General features: G+C 36.7%; 1 protein-coding gene across 4 annotated transcripts in view; it reads left to right on the plus strand.

The window, feature by feature from the left end:
* CADM2 (cell adhesion molecule 2) overlaps positions 1-19,476 on the plus strand; it is a 918,732-nt gene that overhangs the window by 692,800 nt on the left and 206,456 nt on the right. For all 4 annotated transcript variants that reach the window (XM_084801707.1, XM_084801709.1, XM_084801708.1 and 1 more), the window contains one exon: positions 19,063-19,212. In XM_084801707.1, coding sequence (XP_084657833.1) covers positions 19,063-19,212 — 150 coding nt within the window. The remainder of the gene's footprint in view (positions 1-19,062; positions 19,213-19,476) is intronic.

Raw genomic sequence — 19,476 nt, forward strand, 5'->3', positions numbered from 1 at the left:
ATTTATTTTTCAAAAAATATGTTTAAAATTCAACTGAATACAAATAAATTTAGTAAAAGAAGATAACTACATTTAATTATAAAATATTTCTTTGACTTAGAAAATTCTGGATGTAATACTGTTGCATTAACAAACGGTATATGAAGTCTGATATTCATTTCAAATGAGTGCTTAGGCACATTTTATTTTTTATGAGGAAAAAAGCCAGAATTAAAGTTTTATTTTATATACTCAATTTCTACATTCTTTGTTCATACCTTGAATAAACTAATCTATTCAAAAGTGGGCTTTCTATAGGTTGAATAAGTGCTATCAAAATACAGATTACACTAGTTTGGTAAATGAAGTAGCAAATGCACAAATATAAACAATTAAAGATGCCTTCCTTAATAGTCAGTTCAAACCACTGATGACCACTATTTATGGAAAAGAGAATACCCTACTTTCACATCGACCCTTCTGTTTCTCATTTGGCACAGATCCAAATTTCTGCTGCGTAAACATTTGCTCCAGGGAGGAGAGGAAGGGAAAAAGGCCCATAAGGTTTCCATTGGCCCAGAGAGTAGAAACATCTGCTGGATTCACAAGCAGCTTGCTAGCCCAAGTCTGCAGGGATCTCTGATGCTTATCGACACTGCCATATGAGTCAATATTTCTTGTGCTTCAACGCCATACAATCTAATTTTTAAGTAGCAAGGTTATACATTACACGCTAGAAATCATTCATTAAATTAGTAAGTATTCTGTATCTAAAGCAGCTGTCATGATATTAAGCTTTTTGGGCTTAATAATATCAAAATTCCAGCTCTAGTGAATGGCAGTTTATTGTTCAATTATATCATTCTGCCAATTGACTGATCCTGTGTATTTGTAAATGTGCTTGTGAAGATTACTCTTAAATATCAATAGTTATCTCTTGTTTACATTGTCAAATCTATGTACCACTTCTCCATAAATTCATAAATGCGCTATTATTTATGTTTATATTGAAGTTCTATATTATCTATGTGTAAGTTCTGTTTTGTAGAGTTCTGTGTTTTCTGCAGCAAGATTTCTCCTCTAACCAACAACTAACTTGTGTGCAGGAAAATTATCTGGAAGAGGTAGATGGTGCTCCTTGACTCTGAAATGTATAATGGACCCATAGGATACATTTTCTGTAATTTATGATTCCATAAAATCTACTCACTTTTAGTAGGCTGCTTTGATATTAGCTGGCAGATTATTCAGTTGTGAAATCTGATATTATAGCAACACACAGGGTATTAACAAATATTACCATTATTGAGCTTTAATTATTTAATTATATTTATTGTATGTGTCTGTCTATACTATCCATGTGTGAAGCATGCGTGTGTCTGCATATTTTCTTGCCCTTGCATGCACATGTGTAAGGAAGAGGTTATTGTTATGTGTCTTCTAACATATTCCATATTAATTTTTGAGACAGGGTCTTCCTGTTTGGCTAGACTGGCTGGTCATCGGGACCTTGCCCCTCACTGTGCTGGTGTTACAGCACTATGTACAGTTTTTATATCAAGCTATAGATCTGAACTCAGGAACTTAGGCTTACATAGTAAGCATTTTACTCTTGGGGTCATCTATACAGGCAATTGTTGATTTTCAACACAGAAAGTCTGGTTATTTCCTAGGAAAGTCTTCTGACTATCATGTTTTTGCTAGTGTCTGTATACTAGGAACATTTTCAGATGATTCTAAGTGCTTCACCCAGTTACTAAAACTGAAAATGCATCTTTTTCAGTAATTTAAAGTTTTTTAGAAACAACTAAAAGGTATTTGAGAATAATTAGCATGCATTTTGAACGTTATAAAGAGAAGGAAATTACAAAGAGTAAAATGTTTATTCGATTAGAATTGTATTTACAAATACATTTTTGTTAGGTCTTTGAGAATTTCAAAAGTTTTTGATCATTTTTATCCACTCAAATCATCCTTTGTCTACTACTTCTCTACCCACGAAGCCATGTGAATTTGACTTTAAGTGCAAGTCCAAGTTTTGCTGCTAAGGAATTCTTAGTTGTGTTCTTATGCTGGAGTGAGGTCCAATTACCAGGACTATTCTCTTCAGAAAAGCAATGTTTCCACTTCCAGATGCTCTCAGTGGCCAACAGCGACTCTCCTGGTACTGAGACTTCCGGGTCAGTTCTCCATTCTATGACGTCATTCAGCCTTTCTTGACCTTGTGCAAGTCTTGTGCATGTTGTTTCAACCCCTGTGAGTTGGAATGTGCAGCTTCCCTGCTGTGTCAAGAAGGACATTGCTTCCTTGCAATTATCCAACACTTCTGCCTCTTCCACTTTTTCTGCCTCCTCTTCTGCAATGATGTGGAAATGTACTGTTTATGTTCTGTTTAAGGATGAGCATTCACCAATATCTTGTTCTCTGTAACTTGGTCTGGTGAAGCTATCTGAAAAGTCACCAGTTATTGCAAGTAAAGGCCTTGCTAATGAAGGTTGAGATATGTATTATCTATGGATAGAAGAATAAGTCATTAGGAGTTTATTTAATATCATGTACATTTAGAATAATAGCCACAGGCTTTCCTCTAGGAACTAAAATGTGTCTTAACCATAGGAGGTTTGTGGCACAATAATGGTGCTGAATATGCATTCATCTTATTGAGCAGGCCTTAAATCCAATCAGAAAGTAGTTGAGCACACCTATGATGTCTGTATCTTGATTGCACAAGTGGATATGCCTTGCAAGGCCATTAGTTATGTTGTAGGTCACAAAGTTTGCATCTAGGTAGGACTGAAGATTGCTTATCAACTCTGGTAGCCTGCACAGCACCCTCCAGCACTATCAAAGCTACTCAAGTTTTGCAGTTTTTTTTCTGTTTTCTCTCTGATATAAACTGCAATGCTCATTGTGCTAAAACATTAACCCAATTCTTGGCTTCACACTTACAGCAATGGCCAAAAAATACAGCAAGAGTAACTAACACTAGACTCACTTAAAAGGAAGTCATTGCGCCATGGATTTCAATAAGCCATGAGATGTAAAAATAAGATGTTTTCTATGTGTGTTCTAGCTCCCAAATAATACAGAGTGATGATTAGACTTATTAAAAGCATTAGGCACTATGGTTGGGCAGATACTGAGCTATTGTAACCTGACTATGCTGGCCTGGCCTACTTCCCAGCCATGTGGCCTGTTACTTGATAACTTAGTGGTGCCCTGTCTTCTCCATCAGTGTCCTGCTGGAAACTCTGAGAGGGTCTTCCCCCTGAGTCTCAGTCTTCTCTCTCTCCTCTGTCTCTGTCTCTGTCTCTGTCTCTCTCTCTCTGCTATGGAAGTCCCACATTATTCTCCCAGCTATTACCTATTCAACTTTTTATTAACTAATCTGAACTTATAGGGAAGAATTTTTATCCAACATTGAGACAGGAGGTGCTTTAAAATAATGATGATGCAATTGTCCGGACTGTAACCGGATCTTTGGGTACAGAAATCAGCATTTGAATACACAGTGCACAAAAATATCTTCTAAAAATCAGATTGCTGCGCTTCACTGAAATGTTTTTAAATGTGTGCAGTTTTTCATCAGCCCAAAGCAGACTGGTTCATCTCCCAGAAGTGCTGGATTAACTCAAACCCTCTACATCAGCCAGTCAACAGCTCCAGGAAGCCTCCCACTCCCCATGCCTTCTGCTTTTATGTTTTGTGTATTATATAATACAGCCTGGTTCAATGATCTGTGTTCTGGTTTGGCTACTTCTAATCATTCTGGCACTTTACACTTTAATAAATTGTGTGAAAAACAACATTTGTGAACCTAATGCAGTACCTCTAAACCACAGTGATTCCTACTGATTTTTGATCCAGTATAGCTATGAATTCTCTGATGTACAAGTGGCCTAATATTGTCAGTATTTTTGCAAGCAGTGTAAAGTCAAGCGTGGGCTGTAAGTGTTTTCCTTCCAGTCTTAGAGTTTGCCAGAAGTATGCCTTAAAACAAACGTAATATGTCTGTTTTCCCTTTTACTACCATTGTCTAGAACTCAGTCGTTAAATTTGAAGTAACAAATGACTGCAAAAAATTTTACATTTTCAGTGAGATTTGTTACATTAGTTACCTTTTAAACATATCGTTCTATTATAATTATCTAACAAAATAAATATACAATAATAACTGTGAATGCAGATATTGGTCTTCTTTCAATTTTCTTATCATTAAAAGTATAATTCTTCAAGCTGGTTGTCTGTGCAGCTCTATACAAAGTATCAACTTCCATTTTAATATTTCCCCCAGCAGTTTGCACTTGCTCTGGCAGGGTACTGTTCCCCTAGATCTAATATGGCACTACAAAGGCCTTGTACATCAAAGCACGTAAACATGGACAAGATGGGTGAAATCAACATTAATGAAATCTTTGTGCATTCAGAAATGATCAAACAGCAAAAAACACATCCTATTAACCACTGTGTTATTACACAACTTTTTCAAAAGGGAGATTATTCCTCAGGGAAGATTCTGTTGATTCAAATGTTACTACATATTGATCTCCAGTTTAAATAATTAAAGTGATATCATCTGAACACAATGTTCATGTGTTTAGAATTATGTGCATGTCAGAGAATGAAAAGCTAAATATATGTATAATTTTAATGAATAATTTTTAATCAATAATTTTATGCATATCTCAGATTTAAACCAGTTATATAAGCCAGTTATTGCCTTGTGGACTAAAATTCTATTCCTAGAAACTGTTTGTGCTATATTAGTCAATAGATGAAGCATATTTATAGAGTTTGTACAATACGGAAGAACATCAAAAAGCATTTTTCTTTTTTCTAGTTTCTAGTTTTGTATTTTTAGAAAAACATTAATTGTCTTAGTGGCTATTGTTTTTGGCCACCAAGACAAAGGTTCAGAAATAAAACACTTTTAAACTAAAAAGTAGTGTAAAATAATTATTTTGCTTTCTCTCTAATAACTAATGTAGCATTACAAATTGCTGATAAGATGGTTCAGTCAGTAAAATTGCTTGCCCTTTTTGTTTAAAGCTTTTTTTTTTTTAAACAAACCCCAGGACCTAAATTCAACCCCTGGCACCTACATTGTGAGAGGACAAACCAACCCCTACAAGTTGCATTCTAGACCCATAATTGAAGTGTGGTAAATGCACACTCCCCAAAAATATTGCAAATAAGTAAAAATAAGCAATAAAAAATGGCCATGGCACTTATATTGGAAAATAAATGTCACTTCTCTACCAAAGAGGAAGGAATATGGGCATATGAGAAACAGTCATGTTTTAGTAAAAGTACAAGTAATTAAACATGGGTAAGCATTTACCAGAAAGTCATTTACCATATGAATTAAAACAACAATAGAGAACTGTCCTCTTTTTAAAAACTTTAATGAACTATGTGATATAATTCCACAGAGTTACTGATATTATGCCCAACTTTCGCAGTGATTCAAGTGCCAGATCAAATATTTTATACAGAGTTAATATTAAGCAGAAAACCGATTCTATTTTTCAGGGAGTGTAACTGAATCATTTGACTTCTGGTAGGTTTGCATTACATAAACGTAGCTCCGTAAGTAAACATGAGAACACTTTAATGTGAAAAGGTCTGTGTAATCTGGCTTTGCCTTCCTTCCTGTCCTACCTTGGACCACTCACAGGGAAGTCTCAGGATTCTCAGGATTCAATCTCAGTGGGTTGTGTGTGTGTGTGTGTGTGTATGTGTGTGTGTGTGTGTGTGTGTGTGTGTGTGTGTGTGTGTTTCCTTTCAGTTCCTTCACTGGCCAACCCTTTTTTGGCTGTGATTTAGCGACCTTTCCTTGTAGCTGCTGCTGGAACACTGCTGCCTTTCCACCATCCTTGCCCTCAAGCTATTTTGAAATTGCTGGCTTTTTCTTGAAATCAGAGAATAGTTGAAATGTTAACCTTTTGTCAACTGGGTATTCCTTTTAGTATCTGTCTTCTCAATTTTGCTGCCTCTTTTTCATTCTAAGTACTGGATAGACACCTGTCATTTATAGCTAATCCATTCAAATCATACCAATGGCAACTGGCAAACTGTTAGTATCAATCATGGGTTTGCCAAATAAATTCATGTAATTAAAGCACATTTTATTGAAAAAAATCCATTAAAACATGAAATATATATTTAGAAAACAGTGTGTTATATTTATAGTATAGATGCATGCTATAAATTGAAATTATTCATTAAACACATACATTTGATATGATTTATAAATACTTCATTATTTCAAGTTTTCTATATTTCATAATTTACAGAAATATTATTAAAACAGAAACATAAGCCTTCTTTCAAATATAAATAGCTATATTGATTACATAAATGCAATTACTTTTACTTTCTACAGAGAATAATAAAAGCAGTATTAGTACAGAATCGATGTCAATATTGCCTCATATTTTTCAGAAATGTATGAAATATATGGCAATACTACAGAATAATGATTTCTAAATATAGATGCTAAATTAAATCAATGACTAGTGCTTGAATCCCAGGCTACTAATAATTAGAGCTGCATGACTTTGTTTTCCACTTAAAATTAAGGAAAAACAGCAATAAACCATATTAAAAGCCTAATATAATTGTACTTATAATTTGCCTTATTGTATGTATTGTTTTTGCTGAATTATATCTTATGTTTCTGTATACTATTAATTAATATTTTCAGAATACTTGAATTATTTCTTGATCTTCAAAAACTCATATTTCTTTTGGAAATATGACTAGTAATGTCAATTTTCATTGTATTTGATATTTGAAACATATTAAATTTAATATCATTTATCATTCTTAATAATTGAATATTCTTATCTTTACCTTATCAGACAAATATGTACATAATTGTACTACTCTTTTAAAATTTTTATTAATTTATTCAGATTATAACTCAATTGTTATCCCATCACTTGTATCCTCCATTCCTCCCTCCCTCCTGATTGCACCCTATTCCCCTCCCCTAGATCTATGACCCAGGGGGACCTCCTCCTCCACTATATGGTCATAGGCTGTCAAGGCTCATCTTGGTAGCCTGTTTATTCTCTCTTTGAGTAGCACCAGGCCTCCCCACCAAGGGAAGGTGGTCAAATACGGAGCACCAGATTACTCTTTTAAATTCTAATTGAACTTTCTGCCAAGGAAATGAAAATTTTAAATCATTACAACATACCCACTTTTTCCTCCACAAGATAATTACTTTGCTCCTTCTACTCTATCAGTCACCCTGAGTTGAACAGAGTCCCACCATCTGTGTCTCCCTTCCAAGTGTTTCCCCCTAGTTGGCATGTTAATTTTGGCTAAGTTACATGACTGAGCATCACTGTGAACCAGCCAGTGAATCTGGTCATACATTTTTCTTCCCGGATACTCATCAGCTAGTATGTGAAGTTACTTGTTCATTCTCCATGAAACAGTATTCTCTAAACTAGATGTGAGGACTTACCAGCCTAGTTTGAGTTTGAAAAATCAAGTGCACTCATTTGATTAAGTATAGTCTGAGTATGAGAGATACTGCAAAAACATTTGAGAGAATCAGTTAAACATCTACAAATTAATAAAATAATAATTAATAAAGTAATAAATTGATTCTAAAACTATTACGCTCAACTCTTGTTTTATGGTAAAATATATTTATATTTCTCAGGAGTGTTAAATATATTTGTATGCAGTCAAGTTTGTAGTTGTTATGAACTTGGACAGGATTATAATCAGAAAAACACAAACTAAAACTAGGAAAAATGGCATTGTATAGATATAACTTAAAAACACTAGATTTTATATAGTCAGACTATATTTAAATTACAGCCTACATGCAGGAACATAAAGCATTTACATAATAAGTTCCTTGGGAATCCATGAATACTTTCCAAAAGTTAAAATTTTCAAACTTAGGAATATTGGTATTTAGTGATAATACTGAATAATATAGAATTAATGAACCAGGCCAAAAAAAAAATCATTTTATGTAGAACAAAAACTTTGCTGGGAATATTCTAATAGAGAAGGTGACAGTATATAATATGCAGTTTACTGGATTGCCCAGTCAGTCGCTGCATGGCTAAAGTGGAGACATGGTCTTCCTTAAGGCCCTATGTTTGCTATGAATGACCTAGAAAACCTACCTGACATTCTGCAAAAGAGAAAGACGTGGAGGTGCTGGAGGAGAATTATGATTCTGTGGGTCAGGAGCTGCGGGTGCCACTGTAAATCTGAAAGAGCCTTTTGTTACAGACCAGTAGCCAACAAAGGATGAGGGCCAAGCTTTGGGTATGCAAGAGCTTCTGCTTCTTGGGTTTCTAGCAGAGTGTGATGCTCACAATGGCCACCGTGAACACTAGGATCTGGTCTACAGGATTGTAACTCCCGAAGCTGCCAGTTTGGCACTGCTCCGCTTCGATCTCAGGAAGAGAAAGCCCTTCCAACCTTTCTTGGCCTTGCAAGACCCACTGCCCGCCAGCTCTGTCTCTTCCCGGCTTTGGTCTGGCAGTTGTAGCGGAACATGGGTCTCCAATGTGCATCCTGTCTCTATGGAAACTGGCAGGCGGCATTAGTCTGATGGCCATGCTCCTCAGTGACTGGGCTGAGGGATGGCACAGAAGGTGGAGAGCAGGTGTTATACTCTAAAAGGAAAGTAGAATCCAGAAGGAGAACAAAAAGGAAGTACAGGCAAAGAAAAATAAAATTATTTGATATAGCCAATAGATTTTAAGACTTTCCCAAAATCTTGAAAGTAGAAAGCAAAAAAGAAAGCAGGAATCAAGATGAATAGCAAATTATAAGTATGTGAAAGAACAGAGGTTTATTCCAAAAGTAGGGCCAATTTGCACTTAGTTATCAGTCTTAATTTTTCTTCCAATTTCCCTTCTCACATGATAGAACATTCACTGTGGTCCTCTTGAGAATTGTAAGTCTGCACTAATGACATTTGTGTTTTGCAATCTAATAGGCTTTAGTACGCAATACGTGTTTCAGTCCACACAACTACTGAGCCACAACTTTCACATTAGAAGGTTATTTGTTTGGAATGCCTTCAGTAATTTAGTGGAAGTAATAACACGCTGTGTGTGCACTGAGATATATTTTTAGACTTTAATTTAGGCAACATGAATGATCTTGAACTTTGTAACATGCACATTCTTTACTTAAATACCTCAAACTAATTGAAAGAAGAGATAATAAAGGTAGACAAAAAGAGAGGGAAGAAAAGGTAGAAACAGTGAGGGAGGAGAGAGAGAGAAACAGATAAGGAGAGCTGAAATCGCACAAAGGGGAAATGTGAGCAATGGTAGGTCTTCCTTGTACACCATTTTAAAATGTGCAGCCCAATTCTTTCAGTTTTTGTTGGCTTTATGTTTCAAAACAATTAGCATATTTCACATCTACTCATCCACTTGGCATTTGTGATTTTTGAAACCAATAAACAAGAACGTCAACACAGGGAATATATTATGCATTTAAATAATGTTCTGGAGGGAAAAGAAAACCAAAAAAAAAATTTTTAAACAAACTGAAACATCATGTGTGCTGTTTGATTCAGATGGCAGGGGACAGCTTTTAGAAATAAATAATTGTACACATAAATTTAGCAGCTTTAAGGACATGTAACCACACCTCTAATGGAAGGGTTAAATTACATGCCATTGTGTAACTCTGCCGAGTTTGACACAATTTGTTGTTGTTGTTGTTGTTGTTGTTGTTGTTGTTGTTGTTGTTAAAAAGCTGTTTAGTCCCCTATTCTCCTGTCATTTTTTCTTTTCCACTATTATTTTTTATGTCTGGATCTTTCCTTTAAATAGCCTTCTCAAAATTGCTGCTAATTTGCTCACAAAATTTGATTATTTGTCCTTATAAATTACCAACTCTTACGTCTTCTCTTTTGGCAGGGCAGAACCCTGTTTCTGTCTGTCTGTCTAGGACTATCTCAGGTTCCCATGGCTCTAAGAGATAAAGCAGTAGTCCACAGCATACACTGGTGCACTTTTGTGCCCTAACCTTCATCTTTAGCTCATGAAGAGATGGAGAAAACCATCATTTCCACTCATGCACTGAAGAGAAGGCAAGGCTTAACATGGATTGTCTGTGGAACTACAGGCATGTTTCCGTATCAGTGCTTATAAAAATGTATCTGTTTATGCTCACTCTTTTTAATTATAATTTATTCAGATTACATCTGGAATGTTATCCTCCTGCTTGTATCTTCCTGTTACCACCCTGCCTCCCTCTCCTGCCTTATTCCCCTCCCCTGGACCTCTGACAGAAGGGGATCTCCTCGCCTACCATATAGCCATAGCCTATCAGGTCTCATCTCGCTTACCTCTACTGTCTTTTCTTGTTGTTTCTTTGTTGTCATCAGCCATCACAGCCTCCCAAGGAAGTTACAGGGTCCATTATTTTAGATTTAGCTTCTTTGTGCCCTGTGTGATGATGTTCTGGGTAGTTTTGTGGTTTGACAGTAAAGACAGAGGCAAAACTTGTGAGTTCTAGTTAGCCTTTGACTCAAGTCAGTGAGAGAAAACGGTTACCCTGTATGTTTGAGGTTCCCTAATTATATAACAGACAGAAACACAGGGTAAAAAAAAAAAAGAGCTGGAGAAACTGTTTGGGCGGCTAGGCAAAGATTTGAAGGAAACCAGCATTTCTGTATATGAATTATTCCCTTTAAGTTTCTCTCTTAGCAATCCATAAGCAATTTATATTTGTATAGCTAGTGAATGTTTATAACCACAAATGGTAGATTGATATAAATTGGACAGTCTAGGAAAGTCCAGTAGTTCAACCTCAGAAGACAAGGAGTAGGGGGCAGTTGGAACCTGTTGCAAAAAAATTTTTAGAGTAATTATGGGCCAGAAGGAAAAATAAGTTAAAAAACCTGTGTAGTTGTTGCAACCAGAGACATCAAGGGTGACTTTCAATGGTGTGCTGTAAATATTTAACAACTTTCTCTGTGGGGAAAATCATCAGCCTGTAGTGTTTGCCAATTTCTATGGCAAAAATATTCCCTCTGTGGTCAATTTCAAGCTACCAACTTATGTCACTGAGTATGGGGGTGGTGAGAGTTGCCTCCCATGGAATCGCAGAGGCTGTACTGAGCCAGTTCATGCACATTATGCTTAAACTGAATTTCAAGTACATTTTCACTTGTTAAAAAGAAGTGTGAGCATTGGCATATGTCTTTTAAAATGCTTGACTGTAAACTACACTCTTTTAAAAGTCACAGTTATGGAAACACACTTATATTCAATTTGTTTCATAGTCCATTTATGAATAAGTAAATAGTGTTTAAAAGACAAGAATTTAAGAAACAAAAGTTCTTGCTTCTTTTCTGGCTAGATAAAATGTCCTACGTTAAGGTTTCTGTGCACCAGCCCCCTAATTTTCATTGTAGAAATGATGACATCAGCAGATTAAATCATTAATACACCAACTGTACCTAGAATTGTGTCTACCTCCATATTACAGTGAGTATAGTCCAGCAAATCCCTTATGTTTTCTAGATCTATTGGCAGTGTTTGACAGGGGAAGTGAGAAAACAAAGAAAAGGAATTAAAAAGGATGTTGATGGAAGAGAAAAGAAAAAAATCATAATTAAAGTTATTCATCTATCCAACAGAGCTGAAATATGGCTTCTACTCATTTCATAACAAAGAATGGTGTATACTATTGTCCTGTTTTCTAATGCATACAATTTATACAATATATCTCTATTATTTCCTGCTCCATTATAGGATGAAATAATGTTTGATACACCTCTTCTCAACTGTATATCCCTAATAGTGTTTCAGAAAAGAGATGTCTCATGATATTTTGCCAATATGACTGTGATATATTTCCACTTATTTTTGTGAAGGAGGAATCTATAGGTTTACACCTTGATACAACTATGAACAAATTCAGAACACCAGAATTCCATTTACATCATTTGATTCTCTCAAGCTCTACTTCAAAGGCCAGTCAGTGTTCTAAGGAAGTGTGTGCACTTTGGATGATGAGCATCTCCATGGGAGCTTCCCTTTAAAGCAGAGACTGTGAAGAAGGACAACTAATTCATGGGCAAGACACCCTGCTACCAAACTTTTAAAAGTGAAACGAGATTATTTTCTCATACAATATATCCTGATTATAGTTTACCCGCTTTCTATTCCTCTTACTTTCTCCTTTCACCTCCAGATCCACTCCCTTTCTGTATCTCATTGGAGAAGAACGAGCTTCTAAGAAGTAACAACTAACCCTGACAAAATAAAATACAATAAGGTGAAGAAATACCATCATATTGAAGGTTACACAGCAACCAACAGAAGGAAAATAGTCCAAAGAGCAAGCACAAGAGTCAGACCCACTCATTCTCACAGTCAGAAGTCCCATAAAATACTAAGCTAACAGATATAATGAATACACAGGGCCTGGTGTGGATCCATGTAATCCCAGTGTTTGCTTCTCTGTCTCTGTGAGATCATATGAACCTTGCTTAGTTGATTCAGAGGGCCTTGTTCTGGTGTCTTCCATCTCTTCTTAGATGCTTTCTGTCTCCTCTTCCTGGGGATTCCCTGGGATTCTTCCTGAGGAGGGATTGTGTTGAGATCTCCAATTTGGATTCTATTTCCACGTAATGTCTGGCTCTCAGTTTCTGAATCTGTTCCCATCTGCTGCCTTTCAAATCTTTTCTGATAATGATTGGATAAGGCACTGATGCAACAACATAGCAGAATAATATCATTAGACATTATTTTATTGATTTTTTTTTAAAGACCAGTAGTGTTAAGTTTTACCCTGGGACTATATAGTCTCTAGTTCTTAGTGTCAGACCACTTCTCATGAAGTGGGCCCTAGGTCAATCAGACATTTCTGGCCATTGCCACAAGTTCTTTGCCACTATTGCTCTAGCATATTTTGCTGGCAGATCAGATTGTAGGGTTGATGTCGACATTTGTCTTTCAGTAGCCTGCAGAGTACCTTCCCGATCCAAAGAGACTAGAACATAAGAATGAGGCCTCTACATGGGTGACAGCTTGACTTCTCCATGTCATGAGTCAATGTGGATATTGTTTTCTGCATTGGGGAACCACTACCACTTTGCAGAGAACAGCCGTTGTTTTAGCAACAGCCTGTGTTGTTAGATATTTCCATGGGACCCCTTGGCCAACTAATTGAATGCAACATAATCCCTACCTTGGAAGTCTTACCTGGCTACAAGAGATGCAGAACTCTATATCCTCTATTACTTTGAGTCCGCATTAGGATCACCTTCACATATCCAGGAAGTTTCCATTGTGCTAGGATTCCATGCTACACTGAAATGCTCACTCCTCTCAGAGTGGTCTCTCCCTGAACTCCCAAGGAGATGCTTGTGTGCCCCTTATAATCATCTGTGTTACCTAAGCTCTCTGGGTCCATGGACTACAGCTCGGTTATCATTCACTTAATGGTTAATATCTTCTTATAAGTGACTACATAACATATTCGTCTTGCTAGGTCTGTGGTACCTAACTAAAGATGATTTTCTTTCTAATTATACCCATTTGCCTGCAAATTTCCTGATGCCATTTTTTAAAGCATCTGAGAAACACCTCATTATGAAAATGAACCACATTAAAAAGAAACCTCTAGTTTTCTGTTGAGGGCCTTGTAAATTGTTTCCAGTTTCTGAGTACTGTGTCTAAAGCTTATATGAAGATGGTTGAGCAAGTGTCCTTGTGCTAGGATGGAGTTTCCCAAGGCTATATGCCAAAGAGTGGGATAGCAGGATCTTGAAGTATTTTGATACTGAACTGTTTGAGGAACCACCATACTGGTTTTTAAAGTGGCTATAAAAGTTTGTACTTTTACTAGCAAACAGGAGTATTAAGCTTATTCCTCATCCTTGCCAACATGATCCAGCAATTGTGGTTTTGATCTTAGCCATTCAGACAGGTCTAAAATGGAATCTCAAAGTTTTGAGTGTTAAACATTTCTTCAAGTGTCACTTTCCTCTGTTGAGAATGTTGTATAGATCTGTATGCTATTTTTAATTTGCTTATTTGGTTTTTTGATATCTAGTTTCTTAAGTTCTTTATATATTTTAGACCTTAGGTCTCTATTGGATGTGGAGTTCATTTAATCTTCTGATATCTACTTCAATTCCTTTCTTTAAATACTTGCAAATTTTTAAATCACTGAAGTTTTTCACTTGCTTACTTAGAGTTACCTCAAGATACTTTATATTATTTAAGGCTATTATGAAAGGTGTTTCCTTGATTCCTTTCTCAGCCTGTTTATCATTGGAAGAGTGATATTGATTTTTGTGAGTTAACTTTGTATAAGTGTTTATCAGCTATAAGAGTTCCCTAGTAGAATTATTAGGGGCACTTATATATACTATCATATCATCTGTATATAAGTATATAAGTATACTTTGACCTCTTTCTTTCCAATTTGTATCACTTGATCTCTTTCAGTTGTCTTATTGGTCTAGTTAAGCCTTCAAGTGCTATATTGAATAGATAGGCAGAGAGTGGATAGTCTGTCCTTGTTCCTGATTTTAATGAAATTGGTTTGAATTTCTCTAATTTGATATTTTCTGTAGGCTTACTGCAAACTATCTTTATTATGTTTACATGTTTCCTTTGTATAGCTCCAGGATTTTTATCATGAAGGGTTTTTTGGGTTTTGTTTTTCAGTTTCTGTTTCCTCTCTGGATTTTTGGAGAGGATGATGCCTGTGTGTTGCCTGTTTTTCTGGCCTCCTCAATTGGACTGTTCCTGAGAATCCTGGCTGAGGATACTGTAGGCTGGGAAAATGGGATGAGTTGAGGGAAGGAAAGTTGGATGAGAAGGTCTTTGTGATCCTCCCTTGGTGGTGGTAACAGGCAGGAAAGGGAGTCCACAGCAGGTTTCTAGATACATACACACACACACACACACACACACACAGAGAGAGAGAGAGAGAGAGAGAGAGAGAGAGAGAGAGAGAGAGAGAGAGACAGAGACAGAGACAGAGACAGAGAGACAGAGAGAGAACGAGAGAGACAGAGAGACAGAGAGAAAGAGGGAGAGAGAGACAGAGACAGAGACAGAAAGGAAGAGAGAGAGATTGTGCAGATTGCATCTCTCCAGTAGGAGTGGTGTGACTCTGCCTTCAGCCTACTTGTTTCTCTGAGAGGAGTAGGCATTGGGTTAGTAGAGGGTACCTTCTGGAGTTGCAAGATGGGATACAGCCACGAGTTGGGGGTGAAAGTTAGGAGGTGATGGTCTGTGTGATCCACAGGATTTGTGGGCAGGCAGAACAGAAGGCTGTAGCTTGTGTTCCGTTGTTTGCAGTGCTAGGTATAAGAAATGAGAAATGAGGATCTGTGAGCAACCTGCTTGGTTTTATGGAAGGAATGGCTTGTTGCTAACAAATTCTCAATTAGTTTAGAATTAAGGAAGTGAGCAGATACTTACACAAATAAATATATGAATTCTGTACAAAGAGAGAGGTTAGTAAGCCATGAGCAAACATTGCCTGGAAAAGTAGCTTGCTTCCAAGCTTGTTGAGCAAATCAAAATCAGTAATGAATGAACCAGGTTTCTTCTTCCTTGCCATCAATTTTTCTCAGGTTTGAGGTTAATTTCCTGATTCATTAGCAAACGTCTCTTCTTCTATCCATGAAAGACAAGGAAGCAGTATGCCTGCCATTATAAGCACATAATAAATGAACTGAGGGTGCATTCCTACCTTGACATGAGATTAAGTTTTCCATTTGAGAAAACTGCTTTGGAAAGATGTCCTGAGATTGAAAGCCAAAGCTGAGTCATGAAGAGTTAAAAAAAAGAAGAAAGTCACAGTGACTCAGTGTTCATTCCTGGTAATTCAGAGCCCTTAGAAGAAGTTTGACTGCCTGCCACACAGGCTTTTAAATTGATTTCAGAAACCACATATCCTTAGGGTATTTAGGGTTAGTTGATTCTCCACTTGAATTTGCTCTCTATTGGGAAAACTAAATTATTTGACTTCAAGGATTTTATGCTGTAAGACTTAGAGAACTGAAATCATATGTGTAGCCTGGCTTTCGGATACTATGTAGGGTCTTTTTCCTACCTCCCTATGCTAACTCCTTCAAGCTCTGACACTAGGTAAGAAAGAAAAAAGATAGAAGAGAAAGGGTGCATCCATCTCTTTAGACGATTTCCTGCATTTTAGAAGCATGGAGTTCCTTGGGGTGAGTTTGTTCTTTGTCATCAGGATATCTCCATCCATCAATCTAGCCAACAGCAAATAGCAACTAGCAACAGCAGCAAGAAACAAGTAGCAACCAGCAGACAGGGGGAGCAGCAGTGAGAGCAGCAATCTCTGTAGGCCCTCTCAGGGCTTTTGCACTTATACCCTACGAGTGTCCCCAGAATTTCAAACACAAACTCTCTTCAGCTTTCAAAATGACAGCCCTGAGAAAGAACCAGGCAAATCATAGCTTCTGTGGACAATCTAAAGGAGCCCCATATTCCACACCTGCGATTAAAACAAAAACATGTTCACATTACTGGACTTTTAAAGAAACCATAATTCTCACTACACATGCTACTTTAAAGTTAGGAACCATGTGGTAAGATGTTGGGGGTACATAGTTCTGATGTCCGCCCTCAAAGGGGCTGATATAGGTGTGCCAATGTATATAAATACCCAGCATGGGTATCATCTTCTTTCCTTCCTTCCTTCCTTCCTTCCTTCCTTCCTTCCTTCCTTCCTTCCTTCCCTCCCTCCCCCTCCCCCTCCCTTCCTTCCCTTTCTTTCTTTCTTTCTTTCATAACCAGTAATCAAATATGGAAATAGTGATTAAAATTGTTGCTTGTATTACCACAGAAGAGGTAAATACAACAAATAATGACATTTCTCTTGTCTGAATTTACAATTTAAATTTACTGTAAAGAAGATTATTGATTTTTCCCCCTCTTGTTGTCCAAGTCACATTTTATTAAATGGTAGCACAGCTCTTATGACCCAGAAGCCGCTGTGGAAAGAGAAGCCAAATGTGGAACTTTCAAAATAAAATTCAAATGCTTCATTGGCTTTGTCTCACCATGGGAAGAGAAAAAAAATCACTTAACCTCCCAGTGTCAGTTTACCCATCTGTGAAATGAGAAGGATAATATTTTCTTATGGGGATGTTTGGAAAATTATTTTGCAAATGTAGTAGATAAAATTGTTGCAGGCATCACTGCCTTTTCCCCTTGAATTCTTTAAAGAGACAGAGTATTATTTATGTACTTTTTGATAGTCAAAACATCATCTGGGTTGAACCATGTATATTTATTAACATTTGTGAGCTTGATGAGACTTGGAGAATCACTTCAGGACTGCTCAGTTTACATAGCGAATCCAAGAAAAGCACCTTAGACCGAGGCTGAGCTCCATATTTATGAGCTGTAATCTCAGACAAGTACTCCCTCTCTGTGTCTGAACTCTTGTTTCCTTGGGTGTGTTTTGTGTTTTGCCCCACCCCACTTTACAGGATTGATAGTTATCTGTGCTCCCTCCTAGAGCCATCTATAAGCTGAGGGCAAGACACAACCCATTTTTGTTCCTGTTGGTTCTCAAGTATTCCAAACTCTGATGTTAATTTTAAAATTAATCTTAAAGATTAAAAGGAGGTATCCTGGGGAATTGTCATGGTGACTTCAAGGGGCTGGCATTGAGAAAGTAAAGCTCCTGATAAAAATTTTAATACCCCAACGTCTTAATTATGTAATGTGGTCATGAACCTCTGTGCTTGTGTCATTTAAGCCTGGAAAGAAATGTTCCCCTTCAGGGCTTTTTTTCTCTTCTGGTGCCAATCAACAGACTTCTTGGTAATAAACTTCTTTATGCCAACGGCTCAAGTGGTGCTTGGAGTAATGATAGAATCATTACAAACTAAAGAAGAAAAGGGAAATGTGTTTCATGGGTGTGATTAAGCCATCTTAATGTCCTTGACTATGTAAATAGTTTTTGACTTAATGACCTACCTTCTTCACATATAGTACTTTCACCTGGCTCTAATACATTTATCTCTATGGATGTGTGTAATCAGATTGGGCAAACTTTGTCTCCAGATCAATGCAGAAATCCAATGTATATATTACATGTCTACATGCAGTAACCTTATTTAAATTATTAGAAGAGTGCCGAAGTATATTTATTACACAGATGGCATGAATAATATAATACATATAGACACTATCTAAATTGGCAATTCATTTAACAATTTAGGAAGATGTATTTTCTTAATTATAGAGAAAGATAAGTATTACAGAAATGTGACCAAGGCAGGTAAAAATATCTCCATGGGTACAACGGTGTGAGAGTGTGCAAACATGTAGGATGTGCATAGCTGTTGCTGTTATCTGGAGAAAATATCTTGCTATTGTTAACAGGCCTGGCCTCAAACTCCTGGAATGCAGCAGGCTCCTTTAGCTTCCTGAGTAGGCAAGATTACAGGTGCATGTCACCACACCAGGGTTTTGAAATCCTTCAAGGAATATTCTAAAGGATGCATATTCTTTACCGAGCCATCACATTGTTTTGCCAACATTTTGCATTTCAGAAAAAGCTCTATAAGGCTTCCTAGTAAAGTGGGATTCATTTCTCATTTCCTTTATCATAAATTCACCCTAAAATTCTAGTTTTTATACATTACAAGCTTTGTTCTTCATTATAGAAAGCTGCCAGGTGCCTTATGTGTTTCCTATGCTCTTGAAGAGAGGTTAATTCCTGCAACATCATTCCCAGCCTTACCTTCAGCAGTGACCCCATCAAACCTCATATAACCAACACTAGGCCAAGGATATAAAAGATTATTATTGTATTACTACTGGGGTACATCTTCATGTGTGCTTAGGACAGGTACAGATCCTAGAAAATAGAATGAAATAAAAAGGAGCCTTAATGGTGCACTAGTAGGATTGTCTTAATGGTTTTAAATTGGTTTTCTATATCTTGTAATATATAATTTTGTTGTTTAAAAATTTTATTTTGAGTAAATTGTGATGTCCAATGTAGGTCTTGGGAAGTTAATCATTTTTATAACTTTTATTTAATCAATTTTCTTTAATCTCCTTTTAGGCAGCCAAGGGCAGTTTCCACTAACTCAGAATGTAACGGTTGTTGAAGGTGGAACTGCAATTCTGACCTGCAGAGTTGATCAAAATGATAACACCTCCCTCCAGTGGTCAAATCCAGCTCAACAGACTCTGTACTTTGACGACAAGAAAGGTGAATACATTTTCTCAGAAATGTTTTAAACATGCTCTGAAATATCCTAATTATAATGATTTTATTTTCCTAAGATGATTCAAATTATTCCTTTTGATTACTAAACTGCTGCTGCTTGTACTTAAACATGATAAATATTAAATACTTTAGTTTGCAAGTCATAAACACCAAAGATAACCTGTGTCAACTTTCTAATAAAATAAACAGCTTCAATTCTGTTTGAGAATTCTTTTCCTGCCTGCTTCTCACACTCATCTTAATGCC

The sequence above is a fragment of the Acomys minous genome (genome assembly GCF_964271855.1).
Source record: "Acomys minous genome assembly, chromosome: 11".
NCBI lineage: Eukaryota > Metazoa > Chordata > Mammalia > Rodentia > Muridae > Acomys > Acomys minous.